The following is a 13,316-nucleotide window of genomic DNA, read 5'->3' as shown; positions in this document are numbered from 1 at the left end:
AGTAAGGAAACAATTTGTTTTTAAATAACTGTGGAAACTAAAATGGTCATTTTTTTTCTGTTATATTTTTCATGGGGACTACATGAAAAAAATCTAACAGTTGTGCTAGTCTGTTAGGAATTATAGCAGATTTCTTGTAATAAAGACAACATGTAAGTCAGTAGTGAGAAAAAGCTGGCGAAATGTTTCTTAGACCAAATCCTAAGCAGATCAACACTATTAAAATTTACCACCTGCAATCACATGACTGTAGAGTTTAAAAGGTTAAAGGTATACAAAGTGTCGACACTGTGACTGACCCATGAGTTACCTGGATGGGTAGCTCTGAGCACTGATGTGTACAGTCTCCAACACGCCACACGCCCGAAGCTGCTGCACCACACGCTTTGAGTCATATCTGTGCAAACACATACACAAATACATACATTACGTAAGATAAGCATGAAGGTGTGACCATCAGTTTCACAGGAAACAGGATCACTCACTCAAACGGCAGCTTCTCCTCATTAGGCTTAATGCAGCGGACGTAATGGGGTGTGGTAGCATTCAATGTATCCATTAACAGGTACAAAGAACTGCGAAACTGTTGAACAGACAAATAGAAGAAATGCAAAGCATTAATTACTGTGAACATTGACAAAGTGGGAGGATCTCATTTAAATGAATTGATCTAAGCAAAGGTTGGTTTAACTCCCTCAACCCTGCGTTTATTATTCAGCTATTAACCTTAAGACTTTTACTACTATGAATTATTCAATAACTGGTATGAAACTAATAGTCAACAATAGTAAACAAAGTCATTCAGAGTGGCTTGATGCAAAATGGTGTGGTGTAGAGAACGTTAGCAGCTTTTTTTTTTAATTACATTTTTTATAATAAATTATATATATATATATATATATATATATATATATATATATATATATATATATATATGTGGTGATAGGAACCTGGGCTGTGATAGCGACAAAGTAGATATAGCCACTTTATTTAGTATTCAAAACCTCCAGTGAATGTATACGTCTTCTGACTTTATATATGTAATGATGATAATGAAAAAATAGCAGTAAATCTGGAGAAAAAATGTTTTATTTGGGAACTATTTTGCCTAAATACCATGCATGTACCTCTCCACCATGAAAATATACATTATAATATACAGTATACACAAATAGTATACAATATACACAAATATACATATACCACAAAAGATACATCTACACTAAAATCAAGCCAAAAACTAGTATAAAACAAGATTCTGGGACTTTTAGAGGGTTTAAACTCTTCAGACGTCTCATTCCTGTCACCACCACTGTAAACAATTCTGACTCTATAAGTTTCTCTAATACGGAAACTTTCGCATCAAACCACTCTAAATGACTTTTTTTTATATCCGAGCAATTTAATTACACAGCAATTTTGAAAAATCAGTGAGATTCCCCTTCACAATGCCATATCCATACTTCAGTCATATTCTATTTTGAGGGTGACGCGTATTTATCTAACACTAAGTTGACAGGATCAGCCGAGTTAGTTCTCATGGATACAGATTCAATGTTTTCTTTTTGAGACTGTGTTGTTCTTGCTGTTAAATCAGGTGTGTGTAATTCTGCACCTTGTCTCCTACAGTAGTCCGAAGCTGCTTATTGGCTGGTTTGACTCCAGATCTTGCCGCTTTCACTTTCACACCCTTGATAACAGAATTATTTTCCTCTTCATTGTAGAAGTCTGCCAAGAGAGGAAACTAACAAGAACAGGTGTCAAACATTTTCAGTCATATACATCTGAGACAAACTGCAACATTCAAGCAAAACATAAAATGGATAATTCTAAAGAAACTAAAGTTGGGGTAAGAAGCTTTTTTTACCTTGCTAGCTCGCATTACGCTCACCAGCTCTTCATACAGGTTATCTCTGTTCTTCTCTAAGAAACCTTTACACTGATATTCTACCTGGGGAGATGAAAAGTGCTATAAATAACATCTTCATCAGATCATTTATCCACCTGACAATAATGTTTGCTTCACCAATGATGCAGTTGCAACCATTATAACAGTCTCACCTTGTCTGCAAAGTGCTGGATCACAAATGCCTCACTGGACAGACGAGGTTTTTCAAACAGAGGCTTAGAGCCCAGATAATTATAGAGCTTCTGCAGCCAGTTCATATCCGTTCCCTGAGGAAACTGTGGCACAAGAAGGACATGACTGACCAACACTTAACAGAAAAGTAAACTCGGCTATATAAAGCAGATTAGACTAAACGCCTACAAAAATATGTCTTTTTAAACTAATATTACATTGACTGATTAACTTCAAATAGCTTGGGTCAACCATCCAGAGCAATGGACAGTGTAGAAAAGAGGTGAAGAAGAGGGTGCAGGCAGGATGGAGTGGGTGGAGACAGGTGTCAGGGCTGATGTGTGACAGAAGGATAGCAGCAAGAGTGAAAGGGAAGGTTTACAAGACAGTAGTGCGTCCTGCTCTGAAGTGTGGTTTGGAGACTGTGGCTCTGTCTAAAAGACAGGAGGCTGAGCTGGAGGTGGTGGAGATGAAGATGCTGAGATTTTCGTTGGGAGTGACAAGGCTGAACAAGATTAGAAATGAGCAGATCAGAGGGACAGTGAAGGTGGAGCAGTTTGGAGATAAAGCCAGAGAGGCCAGGTTGAGATGGTTTGGACATGTGTTGAGGAGGAATAGTGGATATATTGGGCAAAGAATGTTGGAGATGGAGCTGCCGGGTAGAAGGAGAAGAGGTAGACCTCAGAGAAGGTTTATGGATGTAGTGAAGGTGGACATGGAGATGGTTGGTGTGAAAGTAGAGGAGGCAATGGATAGGGCAAGATGGAGGCAGATGATCCGCTGTCGCGACCCCTAAGGGAGGCAGCCGAAAGAAGAAGAATTACATTGACTGATTTGATTGTGCAGCTGTAGAAGTGACATTGTGTTGAAATCAGACCCTCCGATTAAGCTCAAGCCTGGCCAACAAAACGAGTGCCTAAAGGATTTCTAATGGCGAGTAATAACTGATGTTGCACTTTACTCCTAGGTTAGGCTGGGAAACTGACATGTTTTGCAATAAACTGTCTTTATAGAGTTTCGCACCAGACATTCCTCATCCAGCAAGTCCAGGATACCCATCTTAGCCTCGATCAGATCAATGACTGGCTGGTTGTCATAGAAATCAATTAGTGTCCATGGGATGTCCTCCTTCATGTACTCCTCTTGCTCCAGTTTAAATACATGCTAATGGAAGACAATCATAAGCTAGGTCAAAAAAGCTGTGGTCCTATCAGTTTGAAGTTCATTACTTCAATGAGGAAACTGAAGTGGAATGTAAATACAGAAAGAGGTGGGTACATACCAGGTTGAACTGCTGTTGCAGTTTTTCATTAGCATAATTGATACAAAACTGCTCAAAACTGTTCACATCGAATGTTTCAAATCTAGGAAATAATGAGATGGCAGGGTTAGATAGATCTTCAGTGAAGTATACATTAAAATTAGAAGTTCAGCATGGAAATGAGGTCAATGACTCTATTCTGAATTACAATCAGCCATAACATTAAAACCTTCTTGTTTCTACACTCATTGTCCATTTTATCAACATCACTTACCATATAGATCCACTTTGTAGTTCTACAGTCACAGAGTGTAGTTCATCTGTTTCTTTCCACACTTTGTTAGCTCCCTTTTACCCTGTTTTCCAATGGACCCCCACTCATACCAGTGCAACACAGTGTCACTGCAGTGCCGAGAATGAAATAGCATATGACCAATACCCAAACAATACCTGTTGTATTAAAGTCCTGACCATTAAGGAACAGGGTGAAAAGGGTAATGCAGAGAAACTGATGGACTACAGTCTGTAACTGTATAACTACAAAGCGAACCTATATGGCAAGTACAGCTGATAAAAGGGACAATGAGTGTAGGAACACAGGGGTGGTTTTAATGTTTTGGCTGATCAGTGTAACTTTCTGAACTCAGCTCTTTGAGTTTTAGAAGGGGTAATAAGAATGGGGTAATAACTCATTTGTGGACAAACTTCTCTAGTGAAGACCAAAGCTCAAAATAATAAAACATATTTTTTCACATTCCTTAAAGATTAACTATTTACCCATAAATATCCAGCACTCCAATGAAAGAGTGCTGTTTGCCAGGCACACGCAGTGACTGGTTGATCTTGTGTATGACACAGTCGAACAGATAGGCGTAAAGGTGCTTGGCCAGTGCATCGCGGGCATTGATGGCACGTTCCCTCGGCTGAGGTTTGACCACTGTCTCAGACGCCAGGACGATACGCCGATGACACAGCCAGCGGCTCATATTTTCTTGTCTGACTCCCAGAAGATCACAGAACACAGCCAGGTGAGAGCCAGAAGACTGGAAGAGAAGCAAGAGAACATTAATGCTGGATCCATAACGGAAGTGTTCAAGACAAGAAGAGGGGAATGTTAGTGAACATTCTATACTTTCACAGACAACATCCTTATTCCATAAATTATTACAGATTATTTTTGCAACAAATATGTATGTAAAAACTGGGTAATTCACATGCATAATCACTTTTTGTGATTTTTACTTTTTCTGCACAATTTTAAAAAGCTGTTTCCTTCTCTTTAAAAATTTTTCTATATAGAAGTAAGTTATATGCAAATGTTTGAACACCTACAACTGAATTATGTTTTGCTGATTTTATATCTTGCTGTTGTCGGAAGAAAACCTATTCTTCATGAAAGTTATATAGAATGTTAAGGACAATAGGTATTTTCAAATAATTTCAAAAACCGAAAACTATAAAAAATGGAGATGAGGTTTTCCTCCAACAGCAGCAATTTAAAAGTAATCTTCCACAGAGGACACACACAAATACACCAAATTTTACCGTAAATTCTGTTTCTACACTAAACAGAAAATATAAAATGTGCCTTAACTTTTACACATGCCACATTTTTTGTTTTATTAATTTCTCCAATATGTAAAGTTCAGCAAATAAACAACAATTATGTATTAAAATGTGCAGATGTGTGTTTTCTGTAAAGGATGTTTTCACTTATTTTCACAACAAAACATCTGATTCAACATTTTTGCGGATGACTGTATCTGTGCTATGTAATCACAAATGCCTTCTATAATTACACAGCTGAAATATAACTTACGCTGATGGACGATTGGTCAGATCCAACTGCTTTGATCACCACATTGCCCAGGTGCAGAATTGCTGCCAACATCTTAAACACATCAGCCTGAAAGTCCTCCTTCAGTCCTGCAGGGCGAACAGCACAGCACCTTCATCACCACCACAAGCCACTGGGACAGTGATACTGTATGGAAATCTGTGCTGAAGCCTCACACAAAGTCATCCTGCTGAAAATGTAATGGGCAAATAAAGAGTCCGTGCTTCTCACCCAGTAGATTGAAAGTGCGGCGGGTTTCAGCCATGTCAGCGCGGTCATCCACTCCTTGGATCTCTGTGTCCCCTCCCATGCAGGTGTAGTTAAACTTGTCTGCACTCACTAAAGGGATAACAGATTATACATGAGCAAATACCACTTGTTTTCAGGAAAGAATAACGCCTTTGAGAAAATACAGGGTCCAAAAATCACACCAAAATGGATTTTTAGTTCTGAAGCATTCTGAACTAGTTGTGTAGCTTTAAACCTGGCCTTTAGAAACTGGCCATTGAAAGATTTAATAGAAAGGTACTCTCACTGTAAGAAATAATTCAATGTTGTAACTTTTAAACAATTTTAACTAGTTAATGTCAAAACTAAAATTGTGATTTTACTGAACTCGATCATTGTTTTGTTAACATACTCATCAGTTCAGTAAACTTAACAACATTCAATAATTTATTACAGAGCACAAGAAATGTGAGTTTTACTCAGTTTACACATATTTTTACAGTGTTAGCATTCAGTGAGCAGTAAAATTCAGTACAAATAGAGGCAATACAGAATCACATCTGAGCAAACTAACATTAAAAATTAATAACATAACAGTACTTGGAGCATATTTGTGAATTTGCTTCATGGAGGCGTGAATTGAAAGGTTTTTGATTGAACTTTGATGGAAATCCATAAAGCAGTCAGTCAGGTCTAGGTGACCTTATATGAAATAGGTCTATACTGAGCAAGAGAAACAAAGCAAAGAGTAAAGACACTTACACAGTCTCAGGCTCTTAAACTCTGGCTCCTCTGCACAGGCACACATCTGGTAGAAGATGTGATAGTTTCTCTCATTCTCTGACTACAGGGAGTACAGAATTGATGTAATGTGAAAACTACATAATTCAGTGTAATTCAAACAAATATATACAGTCATGTGCAAAAGTGAAAATACCTTAACACATCCTCTACAGAGAACATTCGTCTGCACATTTCAATGCACAGTTACTGTTTATTTACTGAATTTAACATATTTGAAGAAAAAAAAACATAAAATATGACCTGTGCAAACATTATGGCATATTTGAAAGCTTTTTTCCAATATTTAAAATTTTGCACATGACTGCAAAAGCAAACATTACAAATCATCACATCATCAATAATACAAACCCAAAAAGTCATGAAAAATTCTCTACCTGAAAAACAACCCTCGACTTTTCTAGAAGGTACGTCCTCATGTTGGCTCCAATGATCTGGTATCTTCTGTCAAAGCTGATTTCAGTGTACTTCCCAAATCGACTACTGTTGTCATTCCTTGTGGTCTTTGCGTTACCTATTGCCTTCAAATAAACAGCTGATTATCTACTGCCTTTCAAATATACACTTAAAGCACTGATATTGGTCAAATTAAAATACGGAGCTTTACATTTAACTGTAATGTAGTCAGTTCATTTTATATAACATTAGAGGATGAGTGAGGTGAACTGTTCAAAAGTGAACAACAATACCTCCGTGATGGGGTTCGATGCTAAAACTTTGTCCTCTACTCGTTTGTTGCTGCTAGATTTGCTGACCATTGCAAAATATCTCATAGCGTAGCGAGCGGACACAGTCTTCCCTGCTCCAGACTCTCCACTCACTATGATAGATTGGTTCCGATTGTTCCTGGATCAAAAAATTGACAGCACGACAATATCAGGCATGGTAAAACTGTAAAGTCATACATTTAACACTCATTCATTGAGTCCAAGCTTAATGAAGACAAAAAAATAAAAAAATACCTCCAAAAATTAGTTCTGGCAAAGTAGAAATAAGTCATTACATGACACAGTGGGTCGATAGCATGTCTGCTGGTTCTTGTCAATGCTAGCTTGTTGAAATACATTAACACTTCTACCTTGCCATCTGCTTGTATGCTTCTTCTGCCACTGCAAATATATGGGGGTCAAGATCGCCCATATTCTGGCCAGAATAAGCATGGATGACGGCATCTCCATAAATGGGGAGCTGTTTATAAGGATTGACAGCCACTAAGATAATTCCTAAAATACACAATGGTCAATAGAGATATAGTGAGATAGCACAGACAGAGGAAAGCAGAATAGTTTATCAAAAGTGAGATGATGATGATGATGATGGTGATGTTTAAATGACCAGGGTCAGATATCTATCAGCCAACATACATATTGATAAAATATAGAAAGTGGAACTAAATCCACATGAATTGGCATTATGAAGAAATGTAATATTTATTTCAGTAGAGTTAGAAACGCAGTAAAATTAATAAGATGATGTTTTATCACAGTAGCCCTGTTTCACCTTTCGCATTCTACTTTTCTGGTGTACAACAAATACATCATCAAATATCGTTTTGAAATAGATATGAATCTGATGTCATTGTGATGCCTAGTGGGCAGTAACTACACTGAAAAACTAATGCTTTGAATTTACACAATTCAAATCTGTGAAGTGGTTTCACATAAATAAAATACATAACATCAGCATGGTTCTTGCCCAAGGAAGTAAACTGAAACATAGCCAGTGTGTTGATGTGACCTATATTATTTACGTGCTTCCACATGACCCATTTGAGTCCTGGACCTTTTTTCACCTTTGTGAAATCTGGAGGGATTTGTACTTTTCAAAAAGACAAAAAGGGAATATTGCAATATTTTTTTTTACTCCAATACAGGCTGTCTTCCGGAAGCTACTTCTACTCTAGTCGTTATTTCACCAAAGTGGCATTAATTATTGTATGGCTAAAGGCTGAGTGTGGATAAAGCCTAACCTCTTTTGCCTATTGCATTACTGGTATTCAATGCTGGAAACATAACCATTGGATAAGCTACTTTCTAATTCTGGAACAACTTCAAGGGCAAAAATACTGTATGTAGTTCCAGCCTGGGTTCCACTGATTCTGCTTTTTCCTTATTAAATAGTCACACTGCTGTCCGGGTTCCCTCACCGCAGTATGTGTAGATGATTCTAGAGTCCACAAATCTGACACGCAGGTTGTGCAGCACTGCAGGCTCGTGCAGGTAACTCAGGGCTGTCAGGTCATTCTCCCCCACCAGGATGTCAGGGTTACGGAGAGGGGGTAACTGACCAGGACCCTCCACAGGATACTGAAGGACCTGCAGCACAGACATTCAAAAGAGCAGTATGTTAGATTTTACAGCCATCAAAAAAAAAAAATCTTATAAGTTTGGATCACCCTGCAGTTTTAAGAATTTATAAAGTTATGGATGGAATATTTCACAGCGAACTACAGTCAACTACTGACAGTCAACTATTTGGGAGAATTTATATGATGTAATTTTAGTTTAAGACTAAACTTAAATCATATAGGATTTAAGACTTTTTCGATTGTACCAAGTCATTATTATCTTTGTATTGACTGTTTTACATGTCCCTGACCTGTATGTACACCCAACACTGTATGTTACTGTCCTTCCCTTTCTGAGAAATGCAATAAAAACATGAAAAAACAGTACTAAGCTTACTGGACACAGTAACAGATATTCTGGGGGGAAAAAGATGACCTAAATATGATTGAAATTTAACTTAATCTACAGCAAATGGCAGACACTCATGATCATATAGAGTCTAAGTCTAGAATCAAGTCTAATCATGTTTCAGACATCTGGCTCAAGAACTCTTATAGGAGTCTTAATAATGATAATGGTGTTCCTACCAGGACGTGGAACTGAACTCCAGTCTGCAGCAGATGGGTGTTATCCACTGTATTAAAACTCTCTGTTATTAACGAGTCATAACTCTCTTTAAGCATGAAGTCTCTTTGAGCAGCCCATGTTGCCTTGCTTAAATCCTTGTGATCACAACAATGTAAAACTTGTGTCCATGACAGGTCAGAGTTACAGAGGTGGTATCGCTACAGGTGGTGGTACTGCACCAGAGGCAGCGCCCAAGAGTGATGACGCCTTGGTTCCACAAGGCTGAGCTGAATATACTGAAATGTGATCATATTATTCACACAAACCAAGAAGGCAGGTTTATAGTCTGACAGCAAAAAGGATGAAGCTCACTCTGGGGTCTATGACTGATGACTGTGCACACATATCTGAAGCTTACTGACTTGAAAAACAAACACAGGTTAATGTACTTACTTCAGTATCCCAACTCCCCCACCCTGCCCTGCACAGGCTCTCTGCAGTGCAGACAGCTGAGTAATACCGTTAGCTAATTATCAACTACTTCTTGACCTGAATCAAGTGTGTGAGAGAAGGAAAAACACAAACTGTGCAGTGCACATGAGTCTCTGGGTCTTGTAACAGCATTATAGAGGCTTTATAGATCAGTAATAAGCATGACTTTCTCATTTGTGAGCAGAACACTTTAGAAGGGCTGAAAGATAAAACATTTTTACATTGATAGAGTGCAATTTTCAAATCACAAGAGCTTACTTTATCAATGGCGTTGTTTTAACAAGTGGGACATTTAACCCAACAATATTGAGCTCATAAATTGTCTGTAGATCATTTGACCAATCAGATGTAACTAAACTCCCAAATGCTATGAACATGACAACACGGCCACAGCTAACTGGCAGTTTGACACACTACATTCAGCATTCATGCCAGAAAATGTGGATATGCTGGTCTTATTTGCCAAAAAAAAGGCCTGGATGTCAAGTTACAGAAAAGAACTATAATTTAAATAGCAGTTACATAGAGGTGGGTGATATGGCAAAAATACAACACCATGACGTCTCAAGACTTTTTTTTCATTACACAGTATGTCTCAATATTTTTTTGCTATCATCTTATATGGTGTAACAGACAAATAAGAACCAGTTGATGCCATATTTGAAAATAATTTCATTTTTAAAATATGATCACAATTTTTATTCAATGGTCCATATCCCGTTCTGCTGTAAATCCAGTTATGCAGAACTTATCAATCTTTCACTGTAATGAAACATCCGATTCTTCAGTGTTCTACAAATATGATATCCATGATATTCTTGGAAAAACGTAATGTAACATAGCGACATGATTATTGAGATAACGATAAATACACTAGTTACAACACTGGTGAGAAAAATCACAGTTAGATATTTTGCCCAAATTGCTCAGTCCTACACATTAGTTTGTTGAATTGCAATTTAATTGTTTATTGTTCAATTCATGTATGTGTTTATTTCTAATAGTAGTTCTACATTAAACTATAAGATTTCCACAGCATTGAATAATTCTGTAAAATTATACATTATTTCCATATAGTATAACATTTCTGTAAAACTGTCTTAAATGCATCTATAATATTTGTATAATGTACTAAACTATATACGAAGATTATAGATTAATTTTACAGAAATCCTGTAGAAACACTAAAGTTTTTCATAAGGACTGCTCACAGATTTTACTTTTTTAACTGTCTTTTTTAAATGTCTAACCTGCACAATTAAAAAGATGGTTTTGAAGGGTTCTTTAGGAAAGAAAATGATTCTGTATAGGACCATGAACACTCAAAGAACCCTCTGCATGATTAAATGGTTCTACAGACTGACGGAGAATGTGTTGTATATGGTTCTATCTAAAACCTTCTTGAAACAGTTTGTCAGAAATGAAGGTTCTGTGCAGATATATGAAGTGGTTTTAAGGTCCAGCTGTGTAGCGTACATACGCTTTTTCCAGAAGAAAACTACATATTTGTATTTTTTTCATAACCTAATGTTTTAAAATAGAACAATAGCATAAAAAACAGAGACCAGACGAGACCCCCTTGAGGGTATCACCCCAGTGAGTGCAAGAGGGGTGCTGCCCCATTGACAGTTTAGTACCTTCTCCATCAATCTGAAGAACAATTTCTCCATGTAAAGAACCCTTAAGGGTTTTATGAGTGTTCATGGCTCTATATAGAACCATTTTCATTACTAAAGAGCCCTTGAAGAACCACATGCTTTATGTCTGTAGCTCTTCAGACAGACACAGTTCTGTATGACTCTACTTACAGTTCCATCCTCGAGCTGCAGGTGCAGAGCTCGGTCTCCTGGTGTGAAGTCTTGGAGGATTTCTGCTGATTTCCACACCTGCTCAGCGTCAGGGATCCACACTCGGTTATACTGTGAACGAACACGTCAGGACAGTCCCGTCAGAGCCTTTTCTCACAGTGCGAACAGCAAACAGCGGGTAAAACGACGGACAAGTGAATGGTGTAGTGTAGTGTAGTGTAGTGTAGTGTAGTGTAGTGGTGGGAGAACTCAGCTCCAGCTCGGCTTCTTCACTTTTAACATATTAAAAACAGCGGCAGGTTCACGTGTGAGACTTTCTACCATATGTTACACTGATCGTAGTCATAGAAACAAACCAACAACAAAGACAGGCTGTACAGAACAGCGAAACGAGTCGTTTCCCAAAGTCTAGTAGCTCGAGTTAAAGCACAGAACTTTCTTTTCCGCCGTACTTTAGTGTAGAGTTCCTGCAGAGCCATGATCTCCGGCTCGTCCACGGACACACTCCGCTCCCGCTGCTCGCCCTCCGGCCTGTACAGTGGGGTGGAGCCGGGGGGCTTCACTTCAGAGAAATGTCCCACCACCGGCGCGTCATCAGGGGAACTGGGTCACCCTCTCACTCGCCCCCAGCGCTCTGCACTGCTCTGCTCTCCGCCCTCAGGTCTTGTGACACCTGCTTGCTGTAGGGGTGTGTTCATTTGAACAAGGATTCAGAAAACAAAAGAAACAGGATCCTCACTCATGTAGAGCTGAGCACAGCAGAGAGCGAGAGAGAGCGAAAGGGAGAGAAAGGAAGCGAAAGGAAGCGATAGGGAGAGAGAGAGAGAGAGAGAGAGAGAGAGAGAGAGAGAGAGAGAGAGAGATGGGGTTGAATGAATATTCAGAAATGAGAAAGAAAGAATAAATAAATGAGAATGAATGTTCGTAAGTATGTGTCAGGGATGAATTATTGACCGGGTCAGTGCCCAGAGACCAGGACCGCAGACCACAAGAACTCCAAGGAGGTTCAAATACTTGGGACAACCCACCGCAGATATAAATACCAGATGATCGAGTAGCCCCAGAATTTGTACATCAAGACATGTTATGTTCTCAAGCCCTTCAGGTTTTATATCATTCCGACTGGTGTATTACTGTTGCTATTCAAATGAAATGAAGATGGCTTCTGGCTTCAAACCATTCCTCAGGACTCCAGACAGCTTTGCTCCAACCTAACTCATAATGCTAGGAATAGAGGACCGTCTTGGGGCTCCTGCGCACTGGTTTAAAGACCTAGATGGCGATTTAGACGGCATGTCATCCCTGTGTTAGTGTTTATTTACTTTTGGAGACCCACTGCTCTGCGCAGTTTCAACTGTTCCCTGGTCCAACACTTTTGATCATGTTGATAACTGAGCTCTTCATGAGCTGGACTGGGTGTGTTAGGGCAGAGCAGACCAGAAACTAGAGTTGGAAACCATGGCAATTAAAAAAAAAAAAAAAAAAAAAAAAAAAAAAAAACACAGCACATTAATAAGACTTAATATATTTGAAACAAATTTGCATTACTCATAGTCCACATAAACTATTGTTTAACCTTTTTTTTTTCTTATATGCTGTGGTTACAAGTGCTTGTTCCCAGGGGCCTTACAAGACCATGATACCCCCCCACCCATTGTGTATGTTTATATATGTGAGAGGAGAAAAAAAAAAAAAAAAAAAAAAACACATGACAACAAAACATTCGTAAGCGTGTGTAGGCAACAGCGAGAGAAAGCAAGATAGAGACAAATGCCTAGAGAGATAGATGCAGAGCGAGACGTAGGGCAGTTGGGGGGGTTGCAAGAGAAATGGAGGGTCGCCTTGCTCTGCACATTTATACACCCTGCTAACTCTGCACATCTGCCTCAGCCCATAAAGAGCTTGTCCATTCATTCATTTTAATAGGGAGTATTAGATGAGAGAAAGCAAAACA

The 13,316-nt window shown here is 38.6% G+C and overlaps 1 protein-coding gene across 2 annotated transcripts in view; it reads right to left on the bottom strand.

Moving 5' to 3' along the window:
• myo5c (myosin VC) overlaps window positions 1-11,982 on the bottom strand; it is a 28,376-nt gene extending 16,394 nt beyond the window's left edge. Inside the window, exons 1-17 of one of the 2 annotated variants that reach the window (XM_017706691.2) lie at window positions 11,815-11,982; window positions 11,363-11,473; window positions 8,354-8,522; window positions 7,286-7,430; window positions 6,897-7,053; window positions 6,585-6,728; window positions 6,169-6,250; window positions 5,410-5,517; window positions 5,161-5,267; window positions 4,119-4,384; window positions 3,363-3,444; window positions 3,104-3,244; window positions 2,062-2,184; window positions 1,868-1,951; window positions 1,616-1,744; window positions 486-583; window positions 311-397 (exon numbers count right to left, since the gene is read on the bottom strand). In XM_017706691.2, the coding sequence (XP_017562180.1) occupies window positions 311-397; window positions 486-583; window positions 1,616-1,744; window positions 1,868-1,951; window positions 2,062-2,184; window positions 3,104-3,244; window positions 3,363-3,444; window positions 4,119-4,384; window positions 5,161-5,267; window positions 5,410-5,517; window positions 6,169-6,250; window positions 6,585-6,728; window positions 6,897-7,053; window positions 7,286-7,430; window positions 8,354-8,522; window positions 11,363-11,473; window positions 11,815-11,841 (2,060 nt within the window). In that variant the 5' untranslated portion in view covers window positions 11,842-11,982. Of the gene's footprint in view, window positions 1-310; window positions 398-485; window positions 584-1,615; window positions 1,745-1,867; window positions 1,952-2,061; window positions 2,185-3,103; window positions 3,245-3,362; window positions 3,445-4,118; window positions 4,385-5,160; window positions 5,268-5,409; window positions 5,518-6,168; window positions 6,251-6,584; window positions 6,729-6,896; window positions 7,054-7,285; window positions 7,431-8,353; window positions 8,523-11,362; window positions 11,474-11,814 lie in introns of those variants that run through there. The other variant, XM_017706692.2, reaches the window with a different exon arrangement.
• Between the last annotated feature and the right edge of the window lie 1,334 nt (window positions 11,983-13,316).

This window comes from Pygocentrus nattereri, chromosome 11, assembly GCF_015220715.1.
Source record: "Pygocentrus nattereri isolate fPygNat1 chromosome 11, fPygNat1.pri, whole genome shotgun sequence".
In the NCBI taxonomy this organism is placed as follows: Eukaryota; Metazoa; Chordata; class Actinopteri; order Characiformes; family Serrasalmidae; genus Pygocentrus; species Pygocentrus nattereri.
Note: the sequence above shows the minus strand (reverse complement) of the source record. Positions and strands in the feature narration are given on the sequence as shown.